The sequence below is a fragment of the Pinus tabuliformis genome, chromosome 3_1, assembly GCF_031772625.1.
Source record: "Pinus tabuliformis cultivar Carrire ecotype Pingquan chromosome 3_1, CPIR1, whole genome shotgun sequence".
In the NCBI taxonomy this organism is placed as follows: Eukaryota; Viridiplantae; Streptophyta; class Pinopsida; order Pinales; family Pinaceae; genus Pinus; species Pinus tabuliformis.
The window spans coordinates 582,059,868-582,082,392 of NC_142301.1; the positions used below are offsets into that span (position 1 = coordinate 582,059,868).

The 22,525-nt window shown below is 37.5% G+C and overlaps 1 protein-coding gene across 1 annotated transcript in view; it reads left to right on the top strand.

Moving 5' to 3' along the window:
- Nucleotides 1–22,525, top strand: part of LOC149188342 (SH3 domain-containing protein 2-like) — a 172,372-nt gene that overhangs the window by 46,675 nt on the left and 103,172 nt on the right. The window contains exons 4-5 of the mRNA XM_089411648.1: nucleotides 101–170; nucleotides 273–424. Of these exons, the coding sequence (XP_089267774.1) occupies nucleotides 101–170; nucleotides 273–424 (222 nt within the window). The remainder of the gene's footprint in view (nucleotides 1–100; nucleotides 171–272; nucleotides 425–22,525) is intronic.

Consider the following 22,525-nt stretch of genomic DNA (forward strand, 5'->3'; position numbering starts at 1 on the left):
GCTGCAGTAAACTTTTATGTAACTTTGTCATTTGCTAGATTGCACTAGGGGTCCACTGTTTTGTACTGTCAAATGTTTAAGCCTTGGATGATAAGTGCAGCATTTTCAAAGGGATATTGTGCGAGGTGTGGAAGGGCTCATAGTTGTGGGTTCCAAACAGCTTGAAATTGGTATGCCTTAGTTGAAAAATAACTTATTTTACTTTCAAAATATCTTGAATCATTTATGGAAGTACAGTTTTAGAGTGCTTATGAACAATTTTTTTTATATAGGAACTAAATTGTCAGAGGATTGCCGGAAGTATGGACTTGAAAACCCTTGTACAAGTGGTGAGACTCTAGCAAAAGCTGCATCATATTATGGATCAGCCCGTGCTCGTATGGAAAAGGAACGGGAAACCTTACACAGATCACTTGGCACACAGGTTTGACATTATTCTTGTTTCTTTCTATTTCTTTGTGTGTAAGTTTTTTCTGGCATGTACCAACTGTGAAATTTGACACCTTTGAAATATTTCTAGCAGATATATGGTCTGCATGAACAGCTGAACTCCTTCCCAGTCTGATCTTTTCTTTCGTAAAAATTTTGTGTATATGCAAGGTTATACAGGGTTGTATCCAGACCTAAGTTGCATGATATGAGGAAATGGGTATGCGGTTTCAAAATGTAAAAGTGTTGGAAATGTGACTCCTCAAAAATTTGAAAGTGGTGAAAAGTGTTATATATATATATATATATATTTGTTAATTTTTGATATGTTCTATGCTTAAGAGCAATTTACTTCAATTTTTTAATTAACCCAATATCAATATCCAGTTTAGCAATCACATCAGCATGATAGTAAAATGCAGATATAACATAAACATAAACAATAGAAGACAATCCAAGACAAGATGACACAAGATGTGGCACCAGCCAGGGACAAACCCCAATGTGGGGAAACCCTTGATCAATTCTTCTTATATTCTTCAATAGTTCAGCAGAGAGATAGAGATAGTACAAATATACAAATCTGATATTTTATGACAGCAGTAGTAAAGCCTTGACCAGAGAAGTCAATGCTGGTCAAACTGGATGGAAATCTTTCTCTAAGTGGCTTGGTCAAGCCCAGTCAACTTCAGCCTCCAACAGTTAGCTCAATCAACCCAAATGCTGCTCATAATACTGATTTCATTCCGCTAATGATTACTGTTCTAGTTAGGGCACTTGATGCAGCCCTAAACTCTTATGACAGTCTTCAAACAGTCCCTAAGAGTGCTGTGGCATACCCTTTAGGAGTTCATCAATCTAGTAGCCCTTCACAAAACACTGCTGCAACATGTTAGCACTGTGGTTTGCTGCATTACTGGTTAGGGCATGTCCTGTAGCCTTAGTTCCACCACACAGTCAGGAGACAAGTCCTTTTAGGACTGCGGTTTACCTTGGAGACCCTTCTCTCATGCCATGCTGCCTTCTAAAGGTGCTGTCCACCCTTGACAGCCCTTAACACAACCTCCAGCTGTGTGCTATGGCCTGCGGCCTAGCACAACAGCTTGCTGTAGCTTTAGGCTTCACAAATGTTTTCCCAAACAGTACCAAACAGCAGCATTACCTTCCTTATGAACTCAGCCTAGCTGACTGCACTTGTCTGCACCCAAACACATACATATTCAGCCCTACGTTGACCTGACTTCAACACACCCAAACCAGACCTTGGTTCATGCCCTAGAACAGCATTATTTACCACGCTGTCACAGAGATTTCCACACTGCCCTTTCTAGGCTCCTTCACGCTGTCATAGGGCTCCTTCTTGCTGTGGCTAGGGCTTCTCCTTTTCTGTGGCTAGGGCCTCCTCTTTGCTGTGGCTTAGGGCCTCCTCTTGCTGCAGATTAGGGTCTTAGATCTTTCTTTCCACCACGTCCTCCTTGTGAGAAGACATGCCCAAACAAGTGGAGAGAGAGATCATGAGATGATGTGCTCTTCAAATGACTTGAGGTCTCCTCTATTTAAATGCAACGTTGAGGATGAGCTGGGGGCAAAAGTGCTTGTTTAGCTTGCTGGCCGACTTTGACAAATTGTCAATAATATAAATAAATTCATGTCTCCATAAATACATGTCGGAAATCGGATGATCTTTAGATCAATCCTACACCTTTCAGAGAGAGGAATCCAAGAAAAATATCGGCTGCCATAAATAAGGTGACCCACATGGAGTTTGGCCCTAGTTGCCAATTTTAACAATATTGAAACTTTGAAAGAAAACATTATAAATAATTGAGCAAGAATATTTAAATGACAAACAGAAATGACAAGCAATGTTCCACCGTTGCTTGTATTGGGATCCTCATCATTAGTATCACCCTTTTCCTCTACCTTGATCCTTGAGGGACATCAGTCATCACCATCCAATTTTGATGAAACTGCTTAATCCAAGCCTTAAAATATAGTAATCTTAACATACATAATCAATATTTTGGCTTGAGAGAAGGGTACATTTTTGTGAAGGCCATGACAGAGGAGTTCAACAATCAGTGGCACCAACATCAGGGTACCTAAAGGGCTTGGTGCTTTTGATTAATGCCAATGCTGTACCCTCATACATGATAGAATCCAGTGAAAATGCTGCAATCCTACCAAATCCCGAAATCCTTAAAATTTCTGTATTCAAGCTTCTGAGATCCATAATGAATTAAGTTTTCTGAATTTTGAATGGGATATGAAATTCTACTATCCACATGAAATCTGTTGGGGTTGAAACTTGAAAAATTTAAGTAGAACGATGGAAGAGGAAAGATGAATTTTAAGTAAAATGATAGAAAAGGAAAGATAAAGGAAATTAAAAAATTTAAGTAAAATGATAGAAAAGGAAAGATAAAGGAAATTTAACATTACCATTAATTGCTAGCATTTTTGGTCAAACCAGTGTTACTTGGGAGCGGAAGCGGGGAGCGGGAGCGGAAGCGGGAGCGGGAGCGACCATTTTCAGAAGCTCCCGGTTTGGGAGCGAATCCCGGAGCGATTTTTTAAAAATATATATATTTTTTATATTTTTTAATTTTTGATACATATATGTCAACAAAAACATGTAGAATGATGAAATAGACATAAAAAACATAAAAAAACATAAATTGATCATTGAACCATATCACATCAATCATCTAGAAATTATAATCGTCATCAACCTTAGTAAAATAAATTCAATTCAATAACATTTATCATCATTGATCACCAAAGTAACAAGTTGTACTTGTAAGCCAAGTTTAACCATTACAAGAAGTAATATCGAAGATATTTCTAAGTCCTAACTTCTAACTGTTAACATGATATGAAATGTTAAAAATTTATAAAATGAAACATGAATAATGAGATGAAATGAAACAACTTTAGTCTTTCACAAAGCATCATATTCATAATTCACAATCATTACCAATGAGTTATAATTGCCAAGGCCCAACTTCAAACTTCAAATTTTCATTGTCACAGTGATATAATGTTTACAAAAAATATCATAATGTCATAATGATATGAAAGAGTCAAGAGTCAAGAGTCAAGGACTCAAAACTCAACACTGAACAGTGATGAAAACTAAAGTGACAAGTCTAATAGAAACTAAAAAAGACAAGTAAACTGTAAATCTACAAGTGGCCCTTGCCACGAGAGTCTCCAGGAGTATAAGTAGGTCGTGGTGGTCTTCTAGGAGTCTCCCGCCCAGACCGACGACCAGAACTAGAGCCTCCACGCGAGGGTGTCGATGGAGGTGGCGACAGCAATGGAACAAGACTCGGGCCCCGAGAACTGCTACTGGATGGTGGAGGTGGAGGTGGCATGGCTGCTGCAGCTGCTTCAGCTTCATCCCGTACAAGCTCATCTTCTAGTTCTTCCATATGTACAATGCCATCCTCCAAATTGTCGTCCTCAGGGTGATTGTCCCAAATTTTATATGTGGGATCTTCATTAGCCCGATCACAGTAATGGCTTAACAACCTCAAATTGTAGTGCACATAAACCAAGCTTTCTGCTCGGTTTTCGTTGAGCCTGTTTCTTTTCACATTACGTATATAACTGTAGGTGCTCCAACACCTCTCTGCAGAAGAAGAATTTACAACCTGTGCAAGAACTTTCAATGCCAATTTTCGCAAAAGTCCGTCGCCGCCATATGTTTCCCACCATGTGAGAGAATCAAATTTATCTTTGTCGTCCATTGCATGGAAGTTACCATACAAACCACTGCCAGTGAAGTATCTGCCTATTTCAAGGCGCACAGCTGCACATTCCTCCCTGTCAGGCACCAACTTTTCTAATGCATCCAGATATCCTTTAGTTACCTCTCGATCTAAATGGGGTTTGGTCCTAACACCACCCCCTGCTGCAGGTTTGCCCAACCAAGAATCTGAGTAGTATTTTGGCGTAAGGATATACGCCAAGCAATGTAGTGGAAGGTTAAGCCTTTTCCACCGTTCACACACACAATCGTGAATCAGATTGTACAAGTCGGGATCTCTGTTATTAACAATGTCTTTTATTTCCCCCAACATGGTATCCATTTGCTCATACACCTCGCCAATCACTGGTTTGTCTGTATCTGCAAACCGAATCATGTTATAAATTGGCTTGGTGAAATCCAATACCTGTCTCACAGTTGTCCAAAACTGCCCATCAAGAGCGGCCTCCTCCACCGTTTCAAAACCTGCAATGTCAGCTACATTTGTAGCCCTTTCCTTTAACACCTGCCAATTTGGACTTGATACCATGCTAGCTAAACCCTCTCTTACCTTCAAAAGGCGCCTGAAGGTGAGGTAATAGCTACCAAATCTAGTCCTCGCAATCTTCAGCAACTCCAATCTCGAGTGACTGCGGAAAAGGCCATGGGTATTGCTATGATTTGTAATAAATTTTATCATTTTTTTTCCTTTCTTGTACAAATCACCAATCCATTGGTATTGTTCATTTTTGTTTTTGACAATATCATGCAACAGAAGGTTCAATGTGTGAACCAAACATCCAGACCAAAATATGTTCGGGTATCTATCCTCAATAATTGCTCCCGCTGCCTTACAATTAGGAGCATTATCAGTGATGACTTGGATGACATTGTATGGGCCAATACGCTCAATTGTTTCAAGCAATGCTTCTGCAATGTTGATAGCGGTCTTGAACTTGTCTGAGTAATCATGTGCAGCTAGAAAAATGGGACCACTTCGGGACACAGCAAGAACACTTATCAATGGCTTGCCTTTTACATTTGTCCATCCATCAGATACAATGGACACCCCATTGTCAGTCCAAGAACTTGTCATTTTATTCAAAGAATGTGATATTTTTGCTTTTTCATGATCAAGGCCAACAGTTCTTGCCTTGTCATACCCAGGGCTCTTGTATCCTTTAGGGGCATCATTTATGGCAGAAACCATTTCGTGCCAATAAGGTGAGCGTAGAACATTGAATGGTATCCCATTTGCATAGAGGAACCTGTAAATTTTTGAATCCACATCATTCCTACACCCCTCATCAAGGAAATCTGATATGGTTCTACGGCGTAAAGATGATGACCCTGAGCCTCCATGTCCATATCCACTGCCTTGGGAGGATGCTGAAGGAGTTCTTTGTGAGCTTTCAAAGAAACCCCTTGATCTTTTTGCTCTGTATTGGGCGTCCTCCTCTTCCTTTATGTATTTGGCTCTATCTGCTGTTGACACCGCGTTGCAAGTTTTGATTCCTATTTGTTTCTCTCCATCCCATGCCCTTTTCCCGCAAAGGTGTCTTCTAGCACGGGTGTATGAGCCTGTGTAATCAGTGTTGCAATGGGGGCAATGAAATTTAGTGGTTCCACCCCCTCTCCCTGTTTCAGCCCTCTGAACATATTTCCACAATGGAGTTTGGTCTTGTTTAGTTTTTTGACCCTCATGTTCACCCTCCTCCACATCCTCCTCACTGGGGTTTTCACCTATTTGACTTCCTCCGGCTTCTTCATCCACCTCTTCAGTTTCAGGCCCCCTCCGTTTCCTACTCCCCACCACCATAATAACCAGAAAAGGGACTAGGAAGAGGAAAATGCCAATAAAAATCCCCAGGTCCATCGTGTTTGATGTTTGTAGGGTTTGAGTCTTGAATCTGCAAATTAATTTAGTTTATTGGGATTAATTCATTTAATTTATTAATTTAATTTAAATTAATGATCTTTAAACTCAAACAGGTAAATTAAACTAACCAAACTAACTACCTAACCAACTAAACTAACTAAATGATTAAGTTACTTACCTCTGCAAGCTTGCTCCTCGCTCCTTGGCACTTGCTCCTCGCTCCTCAGCTCTGGCTCCTTGCTCCTCAGCTCTTGCTCCTTGCTCCTTTGCTCTTCCTCAGCTCTCAAGCTCAAGCTCAATCTCATTGAAATGATTTTTTTTTGGCCCATTGGGCTTATAAACCAAAAAAAATTAGTTAAATTTTTTTGTTTTTTTGGGTCCGGCGGAATTTTTTTCCGCCGAACCGCTCCCGGTTTTTTAAAATTCGCTCCCGGAGCGTTTTTTAATGCCCGGGAGCGATCAGGGAGCGATCGCTCACCGATCGCTCTCGGGCATTAAAAAGCGCTCCGGGAGCGCGGGAGCGATCGCTCCCTGAAGCGCTCCCTCACAAACCAGGGAGCGCAAATTTTTTTACGGGAGCGCGCTCCCGAAAATCGCTCCCGTCCGGGAGCGATTTGGGGAGCGCGCTCCCGAGCCGCTCCCGCCCGGAGCGCGCTTCGGGAGCGGGTTCGAAGGGGGGGGGGGGCGCTCCCCCGCAACACTGGGTCAAACCCAGTTAAAAACCAAATAAAAAATCAGCTAAAACTTTTTGGAATCATTACCATTAATTGCCAGCATTTTTGGTCAGCCTTAGTCAAAAATTATATAAAAAATCACCTAAGCCATTCAAGGAAAGATAAAGGAAATTTAACATTACTATTAATTGCCAGCATTTTTGGCCAAACCCAGTGAAAAACCAAATAAAATATCAGCTAAAACTTTTTGGAAACATTACTATTAGTTGCCAGCATTTTTGGTCAACCTGAGTCAAAAACTGAGTAAAAAATGATAAATCAGCGAAACCATTTTGGAAATTAGCTGTATGGATGGTGATATGGCTTGGAAACACATTTCAGGCTGCATTACATGTGTTTCCACACGGAAACATATAGAGTACTGCCCTCTCCTATGCATTTCCTGAAACATAGATCCAGACATTCTCAGTTAAGCAAACTTGCATCATCTGTATTACTTTTGATAGTGTCTTAGAAGTTAGGACATTGTTTGATAATTCAGTTAAAAACCAAAATCTGCTCATTTTTTATTCATCAGGCTGTCATTTTTTCAAATATTGTTTTGTTACTCTGCTACAATATTGTTTGATTTGAGAGGTTATTAATCTTTGAACATTTGGAGCTTAAGCCTGGAAATTTCCTATAGTAAGAGCATTTGTTACATTAAAAATAGTATAAACATCCTCAGTATGAGCCTCTTTTAAACCTATCTGGTTTTCTGTTGAATTCTACGTGTGTGTGTGTGGAAGAATTCTGCTTATATTAAAAGAAGATATGATACATAATGGAATTCAGTGCTTTTCAGGACTAGATTGCATGAGAAGCATTATCCCATCCTCTTCTGTAACCATCCTATTGCCAAGTGAGCGCAGGAGCAACGTTTTCCATGCTTCCTGATTCTTTGCAACGCAGGTAACTGCCACTGTTGAAGTCATTCAGCACAATATTCACATCACTGATTAGGAAATGTACTTTCATCCTGATTTTATTTCCCATAGCAAATTCTATATCTGAGTAGCAACTTCCATGGTTTCTCACAAAAAAGACATCACACTATCCATTTAGCAGACAAGATAGTTCCCTGCAATATGATTTTTGTAAATTCCTACATGGTATCAGAGCAGAGTTTGGAAAGGGGGCAGATTTTTTTAAATATAACATTATCATTCATTCCTACACTTCGTCGGCATCTTCAACAATTTTTTTTCGAAAATCCATAACTTCATCCGGAAGCCGTTTTCAGAGCCGTTTTTTTTTGAATCAGCCTATTTTTTCGAGATCTTTCCATTGGAACACTTATTTTCAGCATCTATAGCTTCAGTTTCTGTTAAAATGGAAAGTCCATGCCAAGTTATTCTTGATAGTACCAGCTACTTCCAATGGTGGACCTACATTGTGGATTTACTTAGAAGTAAAGGTCTTTATAGAATAGCCTCAGGCCAAGAAACCAAACCGAAAGATGAAAATTTACATAAGCTTCTGTCATGAACGGTTACCCTACAAACTATGTCACAGGGTTCGTCGAATTTAAAGCTTGAGGTTCAAAATTCGGCGAACCTAAAAAAAATTTCAAATTCATTCAGGTTCAACGAACCTCATAGCCGAACCTCAAATTCGAACCTAAACGAATTCGAACCCGAACGGACCCGAACCTGAAGCTGAACTTGAAGCCGAACTTGAAGTCAAACTTGAAACCGAATTTTATAATTTTTTTTTATGGAAGTTAGGGTTTGCGCGGTTTTTTTCAGTGGTTTTTAAGATTTATGAAAAACGGTGGGCGGTTTTTGTGTTTTTTCGCTTCCCGCCAATTATTTCCCGCGGTGCCCACTACATTGGCTTTATTTACTGTTGTCGTTCGTTAATGAGAAATTCAAAACAGCTGATAAAAAGAAGTAAACTCTTCGTAAAATCTCCAATCTGGAAATTGAGACAGCAGGGATAGGCTACAGCGTCCAAATTAAGAGAGCAAATTATGGTGTTATGGACAAGCATGTGTCCTGGGTCCAGCCTCCAAAGTAATATAACCTACATAAAACAAATTGCAGTCTGCAGAAGTGTTGGCGTCTATGTTTTCCCACCAATAAGTTAATACACATAATTTTCTTTAGGGCATTTATAATATGACACTATTTAAAATATCTATTTATTGAAAAAGCCGATTATAGTTGTAGGCTGCAGCTGCTCCATTTGGTATTTGTTATTTTTAAGTGATGTTTTTAAAAGCTAATTTAATATTCAAATCTGGCATTTGGCATTTGGCATTAATTATTTCTAAATGATACATGTAAAAACTATTTTAATATTTAAATCATTTAGCATTTGTTATTTTCAAATCATTCTTTTCAAAACTATTTTAATATTCAAATATTGTATTTGGCATTCGTGCTTCAGTGTTATATTTATGCTTGTTTAGCTGCTATATTAAAAATTAAAATAAATATTTATGTTTGCTTAGCTGCTATAATATTTATATTTGCTTAGTATTATATTTATTGCTAATATACAAGGGATGGAATTTCACTATAAAATATTTAATATTGAAGAAAAATCAATAAAATAAAAATGGTTATTTATTGTAAAAAAATAAAATTGAAAAATGTAATCTCTAACTTAATTATTAAAAGTTAGAAATGTAAACTTGAATACAATCTATAAATTATAAATTTACTTTTAAAAATCAACCTTTAAACTTATTTTTTTTTAATTATTATAAATATAATTATATAAATTATAATAAAAATGATATAAAGTTTTTTTTTAATTATTAAAAATATAATTATATAAATTATAATAAAAATGATATAAAGACAAAAGTTAGCTGTCCGTAATTTAAACTATTAAAATTAATTATGTGTATAATAATATTATCAAAACATAAATGTTCAAACATAATCTAGATACTTTTAAAACCTTTTATGAAATAAAAACAAAACACGGAATATATATCTTCAACATCCAAAAATGGAGTAATCCTCGACTAACATTGCATCTTGTATTTGTTCAAACTTTAAATATAATTATTTTCATGTTACTTTTTGGGTCATAGCTATTTATTTATTTTTACATAAGTTCTTTATTTTTATTTTAATATGAATATTTATTATTCTCATTGAAATGTTTTATGTTTTTAAATTTTAATATATTGTTTATTAGTTTTATATTTATTAGTGTAATTGGAATGTTTTACGTTTTTAAATTTTAATATATTTTTTATTGTAATTAAAATGTTTTATGTTTTTAAATTTTAATATATTTTTTATTAGCTTTATTTAAAATTTAATTAGGAATTTTAGAATTGTAAATTTTATTTGTTAAAATTGTATAATGAAAATGCTTTAGAGATTTCATATTTTTGAGTTTGATAAAATAATTTATGTATTTATAAATGTGATTTAGATAATGTAAAGTTGTGGTTTCATTAAAAATTAAGTAGTCACATGGAGTAATAAAAGAGATTTCTAGTGAAATTCAAAAACTTAAAATGTTTCAAATTTTTGCATATTCATTAAATTTTATTTGTATTTGTATTTTATTATTTTATCTTTTATTTGAATTTTCAAATTTTAATCATAGTATGTGAATAAAATGCAGAAATATTTGCAATGGCACCTCCAAAGTCAAGAGCAAAAGCATGGAAATTATGTTTTAATTATATGATTTTTTTAGAGGACACAAGTATTTGACATCATAGTCATTCTTTTAAATTTTGGAAATTGTAAATTATGCATCCTTTTTGTATTTGCAAATTGCAAATTACTATGGTGTATGTTTACATTTAACCAATGTCATTGATAATTAGATGCTATAGTATGATTAAGTTATTCATGTATGCTTACCAATCAAAATTCTTACTCATATAGCTTTATTGATTGATTTCAATTTTTTTATTATTTTATGTCATATATATGTATATATATGTTGAAAAATATGTGTAGTCGAACCTAATGTCAAACCTCATACGAACCTCATTGGAAAATTTGAGTTCGAATCGAACTTAATCGTTGCCGAACTCGAATTCGAACCCGAACCGTGTGACATAGCCTACAAATGACCCTCCATGCTCTTTAAATAGAGATCATGGACCAATCGGGTGTTAAGCCACAGATCAAGTGTCGGTAATACCGAGGAAAGAATGAACCGTCGGATCACTACATATTGTGACCGTCGGATTGTAAGTTACAAAAGTACATAGTAAAGAAACACACTTTACCTAACTCTACACTAGACCAAGTTATACTTAACTATTTCCTATGTGTCGGAATATCCTAACATCCCTCCTTAAGAACAACTTGGGATAGGATTGAAGGATATACAAATATGACACAATAGGAGAAGGAAGGAGGCATTAGAGCCTATCCCCCCTTAGTGACAACTTCCTGAACTCCAACCATAAATCGAATTTTTGTAAACTTCGCCTCTGTGAGAGCCTTTGTAAAGATGTCTGCAACTTGATCATTTGTTGAACAATATTGCACTTCAAGAACATGGTCATGAATGAGCTTTCTAATGAAGTGCATGTGCAGTTCAATGTGTTTGCTGCGCTGATGTTGGACTGGATCTCTGCAGGTTATGTGTTCACCCTTGGTTCAGGACCCATTACAGGGGCTTGCAAGAAACAAAGTGCCATTTCTCTTTCTTCAGCAGAAGCAGAGTATCATGGTGCCGTAGAAGCTAGTAAGGAAGCCCTGTGGCTTCGTCAGATCCTGTCAGAGTTTGGCTTTCAGCAGCAGCATCTGACTTCACTTTGGTGTGATAATCAAAGTGCCATTCAACTATGCAAAGATCTAGTCCAACATCAGCGCAGCAAATACATTGAAATGCACATGCACTTCATTAGAAAGCTCATTCACGACCATGTTCTTGAAGTGCAATATTGGTCAACAGATGATCAAGTTGCAAACATCTTTACAACGGTTATCACAGAGGTGAAGTTTACTAAACTTCGATTTATGGTTGGAGTTCAGGAAGTTGTCACTAAGGGGGGATAGGCTCTAATGCCTCCTTCCTTCTCCTATTGTGTCATATTTGTACATCCTTCAATCCTATCCCAAGTTGTTCTTAAGGGGGGATGTTAGGATATTCCAACACATAGGAAATAGTTAAGTATAACTTGGTCTAGTGTAGAGTTAGGTAAAGTGTGTTTCTTTACTATGTACTTTTGTAATTTACAATCCGACAGTCACGATGTGTAGTGATCCAATGGTTCATTCTCTCCTCGGTATTACCAACACTTGATCCGTGGCTTAACACCTGATTGGTCCATGATCTCTATTTAAAGAGCATGGAGGGTCATTTGTAGGGTAACTGTTCATGAGAGAAGCTTATGTAAATTTTCATTGTTTTATTAATAAATTGCCTGAAGTGGCTGCGTTGGCTCAGGCCGTGGACTGTTTCCCTCTTTGAGGGTTTTAACCACGTCAACAATACTGGTGTATTGATCTGTGATCTGTTTGTGAGCGGTGTTCTTTGGTGTCCTGTTTGAGGAACTTACCCGGTAAATTCCTACAATTTTAGTAAGGCCTAGGCCACCCCCATGCTTGGGAAAAGTACAAACGCTCCAAGGATCCATAGGAAGTGATCGATCCACCACATTTAGAACACAAATTTTTTGAACATAATATCCAAGCATCTAAATTGAGTGGCAGAAAGGAACCAAAAGAAACATAATAGACATGGCTAGCCTGTCAGGTTTTGTCAAGAATTAGAAGTTTGCCAGGCAAGGGTATATCTTTGAACATCTAGGCTTTAATTTTATGCTAAATCTTATGTCGACAGCATTCCCACATAGTAGACGGACAAGCATTAATGCCAAAAGGTACCCCAGGTACTGTTCGCACCAGAATTATATGCTGTAATCTTGGTGCCAACCTTGACATTCACTCTTACATGTGTCATTCTGCAGCAGTCAGTCCTATGGAGAGTTTATCAGTGCACTCAGCAGTGCAATTCTGGAGATCCAGTGTGTAAGAATCAGGGATAATAACCTGGATTCACTCTCACCACTAGAGAGAATTGAAGAACATAAAACATTACTTCAATTAATTCAGCAAAAACTGACTACAAAACAACACATTAATAAAATATCTGGTGATAAGTCCAACGCATGCATGGGGATGAGATGAGATACTATCTCAATATATGGAAACTTTATCCTCCAGTCTTATTGCAAGTATACCAAGTTCTTCATGCAGCATGTAGACTAAACATAACTGCATGTAGACTAATGCGCAAATCACAACTGTAATCTATTCTGACATCCTAAGGTTGATGTGTGAGCACAAAAAAAGAAGGCAAATGACAATGTTTCGGTTAGTTCATGCACCCCTAATGAAGATATAATTTAGCATGGCCTTTGTCAAAGGCTTGGCGAAGATGTCAGCCAGCTGGTCATCAGTAGCATGTAATTGGAGATCTGTGAGATAGTCATGAATCGACTTCCTCATAACGAACCTCAATATGCTTGGTCCTTTGCTGAAAAGCGTTTCTTGCTATCTGAATAACACTTTGAATATCAGAATACAAAACTGTAGGGTGATGTTGTGGAAAATCCAGCTGACCAAGAATGGTTTAACAGAACTAGTGTGCTTCACTTGAGAGACGTTCAATTGAATCTTATCCATACAACATCCAGAGTATTCTAGGCAGGCTAACGTGCACCAGCGGAGGAGAATCTTAACTGAATCTATGTTCAGTTAATTGATTCATCCAAGGCTAGCTGGTACTTTTGAGAGTTTGACTCAGTGTTACATGGGAGCGGGAGCGAAAACGGGTTTGGGAGCGACATTTTCAAAAGCTCCCGGTTTGGGAGCGAATCCCGGAGCGTTTTTTATATAATATATATATTTTTTATATTTTTATATTTTGATACATATATGTCAACAAAAGCATGTAGAATGATGAATTAGATATAAAAAACATAGATTGAACCATATAACAACAATCATCTAGAAGTTATAATCTTCATCAACCATGTCCACAAGTTAGTAACATAGTAACATACAACATATTGAGTCATGATTCATCAATCTTAAAGTTTCAAGCTTTCAAAATTCAATATATAACATTTATCATCATTGATCACCAAAGTTGTACTTGTAAGCTAAGTGTAACCATTACAACAAATAATATTTAACATGAAATGAAATGTTATAAAATGAAATGAAACAACTTTCAACTTTCATGAAGCATCATATTCATAATTCATTATTACTGAGTTATAATTGCCAACTTCAAACTTAAATTGTCATATATTGTTTAAAAAATATCATAATAAATATGAAAGAGTCAATAGTTATAAAAACTACTAGACACCAGAAAAGACAAGTAAATCTATTATCTATTGCTTATGCTTGGGCCTCTTGCCATAACGAGAAATGTCTAATTCTTTAGTCTTGTTGGAAAATCAGGATCTTTATCATTAATATCACCCTCTAAGCATTAATATCCAGAGGTATCTTTGTCATTACCTCTGTATTTGTATAGGGATCTTTGTCATTAATATCACCCTCTAAGCATTAACATAAGATAGAAAAAGCATAGCATGTCAAGTCAAGATTTTGTTTGAGTGATGCATACATTTTTAGGAGGGTCATGATAGAAGAGTTCAACAACCAATGTCACTAACATCAAGGTACATAGAGGGATTGGTGCTCTTGATTAAATATGAGTTCCATACCCTAATACATGACAAAATTCAATGGAAACAATGCAATCCTGAAATCCTGAAAAACTGATAAGTCTGCTAGATTTTGAATGAAATCTAAAATTCTACTTTTTGCATATGAAATCCAATGAGGTCGGAACCGCTCTCAAACATCCTGAGTCATTTCATGGTAATGTTAAAAATTTAAGTAAAAGGATGAAAACATTACCATGAATCGCATATCAATACTAGGGCCATAGACTTGATCATTAAGCTGCCCTACTAAAATCTTATTTGTTTCTTTGAAAAACAATTGCATTTGGAACCTCATTGCAAAAAAGAAATTTGCAAAAAAGGCAAAACGCTCCCGAAAACGCTCCCAAAAAGGCAAGGAGTGATTTTTTTTTAGGGAGCGTGCGCTCTCGAGTCGCTACTGCTCAGAGCGCGGATTGGGAGCGGGATCGAGGGGGGGGGGGAGGCGCTCCCCCGCAACTAAACTTTGACTTCAGTGCTAATTACCACATCTAGTTCTGTTCAGTTCAATCATATTCACTCATCAACCAGTTCAGTTTAGTTGAGGTTCTATTCAAGGTAAATGAGAGTGCACTGAGGGATAATCTGAGTTGGCTTCTCCATCTTTCATGCAGATTATTGGACAGAAATAAGGCACATCAGTCTTGGGGGAATGTTCATTTAAAGCAAGTTTGAAGGTTGAATTAGGGCCTTTATTTTTCAGAGTTTCCATTGTATTATTTCTTTCTTCCTAAGTTGCACGAAGTGCTGAAACGTTTCCGAGTTTCCGAAACGGGTACGTTTAGAGATGTCACCTCCCATAAATGGAAATGTTGGCCGAAACGTCGACTGAAACGTCATATATGTTTATATATATAGAAAGAAATTTATGAATAAGTGAAAAAACACATTATCTTGCAAGAAAAAAGGGAATAAAACCCATAGATGACAATTTAGAAGGAAAACCAAGTCTATATTAAGTCTCATAGATGATTACGCGATGGTCAAGTTTCGGAGTTTCGGGTATGGGTATGTCCCGAAACGTCGGGTTCCTCGAAGTTTCTTGCAACATAGCTTTCTTCCTTACAGAGTCTTCTCTTCTCGGTTCCCACTTTGGCATGAGTTTTCTAGGTTTGAGGCAACATACATGTGCATGATACTGTTAAAGTGAATATTAGATCAATTAGATATTATACACAGGCATTACTAAAGTATTTTGGCTTTTGGTTATATTTTTTATGTTTTATATCACTTTAGTGTGTATCTCTGTCTATGCCACATTCATAAAGTGGATTGACTCGACTGGTATATAACCCTTTATAAGAGGGATTTCACTTCTCATTTATGCAAGACAACATAGAGAACTCCCTTGAGTTGTCTTGGTTTTCTTTATGTGTTCACTTTTCGTTTATCTTGATATCGTATTACAACTCACTTAGAGCCATGGAATTTGTTAGTGTGTGAAGACAGAGGGATTTCCATTGGTAGAGATGGATCAAGTGATAGCTAGCATAACACATCAAAGTGTAGAAAGAGCTTCAGATCAACCAAATTCAAGATTGTTTTGCAAATTTTTTTTGAAGGGAAGACTGTATGGACCAAGCCGTATGATCATACAGCTGCCAAGGAGTTTTCTCAACCATGCATTTGGAATTAGACGGTTCTGGAATTGAGCTGTACGATCTGCCAAAGAAAAATTGGCCATATGAGCATGAAATTAACTTGGCAGGTCAGCTACCAAAATAAAAATTGACTGTATGGATGCTGTCAAGGAGGTTTTCAGCCAAAATATGATCTGTATGGTCTGTTTGGACAGTCAATCAGTCTAACTTCTAAATTTCTCGACAATAAAGATGATTTAGGAGTGGATTGGAGCTGTTCCAGCCTGTGTTGCTGCCTGAATTTGCTAACATGGAAGATTTAGCTGTTGTTTTGGTTATTTCCAGCAGGTCCAAGGAAAACTTAACTGTTTTGGTGCTGTTTTTGAGCAGATTTTTCGTAATCTGAGAGGTTTGGTGTTTCTTCTTGAGCAGATCTATCAAAATCTGTGCATTTTTGTGTTGTTTTTGGGCAGGTTTATCAGAAGTCTGTGTTTTCTTCAGTGATACATGTGCTATAGGTGGTTACAGCTAGTAGCTAGGTGTTTTTACTCCAGGATTGTAGATTGAGGAAGGGAAGAACAGGTAGTTTTAGCATTTTATTTTGTCTTTGTAATTATTTTTCCCTTTGGCTTGTACCGATGGCCTCTTTTATAGTGGAAGACAGCAAGAGAGTCTCTGTTAAGAGCAAAGAGGAGCTTGGAGGAGAGGGGGCGTTGGCATGTTGGCCATATTTGAGTACGATGCTTGGCTATTATCATCCTAGGTAAAGATAAGCATCCAACAACATGTTAAAAATCAGATGTTCTATGCTGTTACAATCACTTAAATTCAAAATTTCTTTATGCTGCAATATAAGTGAAGTAATTGTAGATAGAACATAAACCATATAAACCATATGCACAATAGAAGACAGCCAAGAACTCAATGAGACATAGAGAAGTTAGGTCAATGACTAGGGCAAAACCCACAAGGGGAAAACCCAACCAGATTCTTCTTCTATTAGAAATCAATTGTTCAACAGAGATACAAAGTACAATGAGGGAATGAAGAAGTTTACCCAAGTCCGAAGAAAACCTCTGATAGCAGTAGCTGGTGCAAACACTGAATCATTTTCGCTTTCCAAGATCTGCTCTTGCTCTCCAAGACTCTCTCTCTCTCTCAATCTTCCTCTAGCCTCTCCAATTCTTTCTCTCTCAAGTTCGAATTCTCCTTTCACAAGCACAAGTAGTGTATCAAGTGAGGATGAGAGACACAAATATATAGGAAGAGCAAGGATGTCGAATTCATGAGGGAGTAACTCTTATGCCTAGAGGAGGAGTTACTCATGCCAAAATTGGAGAGTAACTTATATCATAAAGGAGGTATGCTCTCCTTAGTAACTTTTGCCATCAAATGGGACTACACAAGCCTTGAAGAGAGTGTAACTTATGCATTGAAGAGGTGTAAGAGGAATCTTATGACAAGTCATAAATGCATGTAAGATATGTGTAAGAGGTGTGTAAGAGCATTCAAGAGAGGAACGAATTCATTTAGGGAGAGAGAGTGAGAGAGGTATGAGTGCCATCAAAGAGAGAGAGAGAGGGAGATGGGGTGGATTGATTGCCAAATAGGAGAGGTGACATATATTTCTCTTTTAATAATATTATTATAGCATCATAAGGATAATAATAATAATATTAATAATATTGATGACTAAATAAAAAATAAATAATTGAGATTGATTAAGGATAAGTTAAGTGATTTTCCATCATCTATATATGATTACGAATTGATGGAAGGTGATTTCCTAATTTTTGGAAAGTCATGGTTGCAGAGATAGACATAACTTTCTATTTTTAGAAAGTCACTTTAGAAAGGTCAAAAATGAAATTTTATTCAAGGAAATTCATTCCATAGCTGCATCCCATAGCTGCCAATTTTCAACACAACAATGGGTAGAGAATATGACAAGTTTGATTAGTGAGACAAAAAAGTAGTAATGTTGATTAAATCTTTTGTGATAGATGAAGCGCTTTCTTAGGTTCAGATAGGGAAGACTTCAGTTTAGCAGTGATTTGGAAGCATTTGCAAGAGTTGCATGAGACTTCGAACAAGGTTTAGATTCTTCTTCCCAAAGAATATGTTGTTTTTGATTATTGTAGGAACATTTACTCAAGATCAAGGATCTCAGTGAAGAATTGTTGGCCATTGGTTCAAAAATGAAGGAGGAGGACATAGTGGTAACTGAGCTTTTTATTGAGACCCTAAACATCACCACTACAAATGTTGGACTCAAGTTTGATGAGCCATACAATAAGTTCTTATAGTAGTGGTAACCCTTGGATTTGTCCCGTTACAAATCTGGAGGGTCAAGAGCCAACACATTTCATTAGGCTAGCATTCAAAGGCGTTTACAAAGGCAACTTTACTTAAGCTAAGGGTGGTACCATAGAGTTTAGGCATGATATTGGTCCAGTGATGTGATTGTGATTCAGAGATAGATATTGCATAGGGGTTTTTATAATATTGGTGAGAGTTACTATGTTTGGCAATGTTCCTTCATTTTAGGAGACGGGGTTTTGGGGCTAGCATGGCATTGAGGATAGTACATTTGGAGTCCTTATGAGCTCTGAAGTATGATGAGCTTCTCTTCAATGAAATGCATTACACTTTCTATTTTTAGCAAGTTAAGTTAGGAGACTCACATGTTAGTGATGATGGTATATTTGAAATCCTTGTGAGCTGACAATTTCAATGAGCTACTTTCGGTTTACATGTGAGATAGTGCTATTTTTAGCAGGGCTCGCACATAAGCTCTAGAATCTAATCACATGTTTAGTCTCCTTGCCAAAAACGAAATGTGTTATACCCTTTGCACAAATATCCCCACACGTTGTATGTTGTGCCGGTCGTAGCAGGGGGATTGTAAGGGGAAAAGCCTTCACCTCTTTGTGCAAGGGTTTGGGGAAACGTCCTCAAGAATTTTTTTTGTGTGTTTTTTGTGTTTGGTTTTGACAATTTTCAACACATGTTTTTTGCCTTTAGCAGTTTTGTAGTTTGGGTTAAGGAATTATGTTGTATTCTAATCCATGCTAAATGGATTGGCATTTTATGGATGTTGCAGGATATACATATTGTATTGTAATACTGTAATGAAGAATATATTGTAAAATCTTGCTATTTTTCTCGGTTTTGGTTTTAAGAATAAAATCTGTGTTAATGTGTGTGTCTGCCATTGCATCTTTTCTGTTTTTTAAGAATATGCTTGCAACAGGTAATTGTACAGGGTTAACATTTACATTGGGTAATAGAGAATTTTTGTCTTCAAGGGGTTTTGCTTGGGCTTGTGGTAAACCCTCTTATAGTGGGAGTTATGTAGAATTGATTCTTGTGGTGAAGGGAAATGGCGAGTAGAGCACAATATGATTGTATCTCTCAGATATAGTATTATTGAATGTTTCAGGAGAAGCTACAACGAAGGCACTGTGGAACAAGTTAGGGAATTTGTATCAATCTAAGTTCCCGATGAAAAAATTGTTCCTACGGAAAAAACTGTATAACTTGAGGATGAAGGATGGAGACTCAGTGACATAGCATCTGAAAGCCTTCAATATTGTGGTAAGTTAGCTACTATGAAACCGGATTCGTCCAAACCCCTGGACGAATCCCGAATCGGACGAATCGGACACGATTCTGTCCTGACACGTGTCATGTTGCAAGGACTCGTCGTGTCATATTCTGGTACGTCGTGTCATGGGCGTGTTCAAAAAATGAATAACGTGTCACGAATTTTGGAATCGAGTCCTGGTTTCGGATTCGTTTTTCGGGCTGCTGCTATGTTTAAATGCCTGTTGTCTCTCCCATTTGACGGCATTTGCAAAGGAAACAATGATTTGGCATTTGCAAAGGAAACAACTATCAGGTTTCATTCACCGAATCACCAGTTGCAGCGAGGAGCGGACCGCATTGCAGGTTAGTTTGCTGAGAGTCGAGACTTATTACTATGACCCTCCTGCAGGTTAGTTTGCTGAGAGTCGAGACTTATTACTTAACACTTGCAGGTTAGTTTGCTGAGCGGACCGCATTGTAACCGTTAAAACATGTTTTACTATGACCCAAGACACGACACACACATATGGTCCTCGCCTTTCCTTTGTTCTTTTTCCTTTCCCCTCGTATTTGATGAATTGTCATAGTGAGTGCAGGCATCTTTAGTCCCATAGGTCCTGGTCTAATGGATGGTTTAATAAAATATCAAACGGGACGGACTGTTACATTTCTGTGGTGAAAACCTTTTGTGTAACGACTTGTAAGTTTTAACTGTATTCCTATTGCGATAAGTGTATAGAACCCTTATCACAACAATACTGTAATCATCAAATCTAAGATAGTTCCTACCACTGTGAGGACCGAATCAAAATCCCTGAGATAGTAACGAATCTGTGGTTAGTAGGTTACCTTTATAGTACTGAAATGTATGACTGTGATGCAATCCAAACTGTCATACCCTTTGCTGCCACTGTAATACGAACTGTAGAGGGATCCAAATTCCCTACTTATCCAAACTCTGTCTTGAGTTCTGTTCTCTCATCCAAATCACAGAGATACCCGGCGTGAAAACTTGTTTACTGCTCCAGTTTATTACAGCAAGGCTGTTGAGTGTTGACCCATGTCATTTGCATGAGTTCATCTCATCTCACAAAAGAGAAAAGCCTTCTTTGTATCCTTTAATGAGGACCTTATTGTGATTGAGATAGTGAAGGTCATGGTGAAAATACTAGTATGTGGACTAAACAACCTTGTGAAGACATCCATTTGTCAATTTCCGTAGGTAGAAAATAAGAAGGAACAAGCTGGTGTGAAGGAAGATGGATTAATCATGGCCTAAATGTGCACAACCTTGGGTGTTGTAGTGATATTGCTGCACAAAATTTTGGTGATACTGAGGATATTACTAATTTTGAGATGTCTGAGGGTGCTGTTAATAATTGTTCTCTTGTCCATATCATCAATGGAAACACCACAAGTCCGGAAGAAGATTTATTTTACAGGGAAATTTTGTTTGCTGCCCATACAACTTGGTGTTGGATAGAACATGTGACAGCATTAAGTTCTGCTCTTGACTACAAAAATACTCAGACCTTGGCCTGTCCTGGCAGTGTAGAACACTGTCTTTTATAACACTCAGACCTTGGCCTGTCCTGGCAGTGTAGAACACTGTCTTTAATTTTTTATACAGCAACATAGAATACATTATACAGCCAGTGAGCCACTGCTATATACTATAAAATGAACTTGATTCTTGTTCATTTCTTTTGCTGTTTGCATTTTTAAATTTTTACAGCAGTTTGACTGTTTGTTCATTTTTTTTACAGGTTGAGGTAACATGGCTCAATCAACGGCAGGGGCAGCAAGGAAGGGCAAGAATGTCATGGGTAGAGATGCTCTTCCTCCCCCAATATCATCAGAGTCTGCTGCAAGTAATCTTGAGGGAAGAGGAGTTAAAGACAATGAAAAATATCCATTGTGGAAATATGTCGCAAGAGAGGATGGGTCAAACAGCAAGGGAAAGGGAGGAGGCAATGTGCAATGGAAATGCAGCTTTTGTAACATTTCTTTCACAAGCACATATCACCGTGTGAGAGAACATTTGTTGGCTATACCTGGTAAGGGGATTGGAGCTTGTAAAGATATTCCTTCACAAAAGAGAAAAGAATTGGAAAAGGAGGCCCATGTTGGTATGGAACATGTGGCACTGGCTTCAAAATCAAAAGCACCCAAGGGCAAGAATGAAGACCCCCTTCCATTTTTGAGGAAAGCCACCACCAAATTTCCATTTGAGAGTTCTACTTCTACTGGGGGACAAGCATTAAAAAGAAGATCACTTGGTCCAATGGACAGGATTTTCCAAAAAGAGAGACGGGACGAGCTTGATCTCACCATTGCCTTCTTCTTCTATCAAAACTTCATATCATTTAATGTTGCACGTTCACCTTTATTTGTTGAGATGTGCCGAGCTCTAACTCAAGGGGCTCCAGTAGGGTATGTGCCTCCTGGGTCAGAGAAGTTGAGAACCACATTGTTGACGAAGGCAAAAAAAGAGGTGCAAAAAATTTCTCGAGCCTATTAAGGCATCATGGCCAACATCTGGGGTTAGCATTGTTTCTGATGGATGGACAGATCCAGCACGACATCCAATCATCAACTTCATGGTGTCTTCCTTGAATGGTCCAGTTTTCCTGAAAGCAGTGGATACACTTGGCGAATACAAGGATGCACAATTTATGGGTGAGTTATTTATTAGAGTTGTTGAAGAGGTAGGTGTTGATTCTTGTGTGCAAATCATTACAGATAATGCACCTGTTTGCAAGGCGGCTGGCATGATTGTGGAAGCTAAATATCCACAAGTGTTTTGGACACCTTGCATTGTCCATTCATTGAACTTAGCACTGAAATCCATTGCTTCTGATGTGCTTTGGATTGGAAGCATTATTGAGGATGCAAGACATATCCGTAACT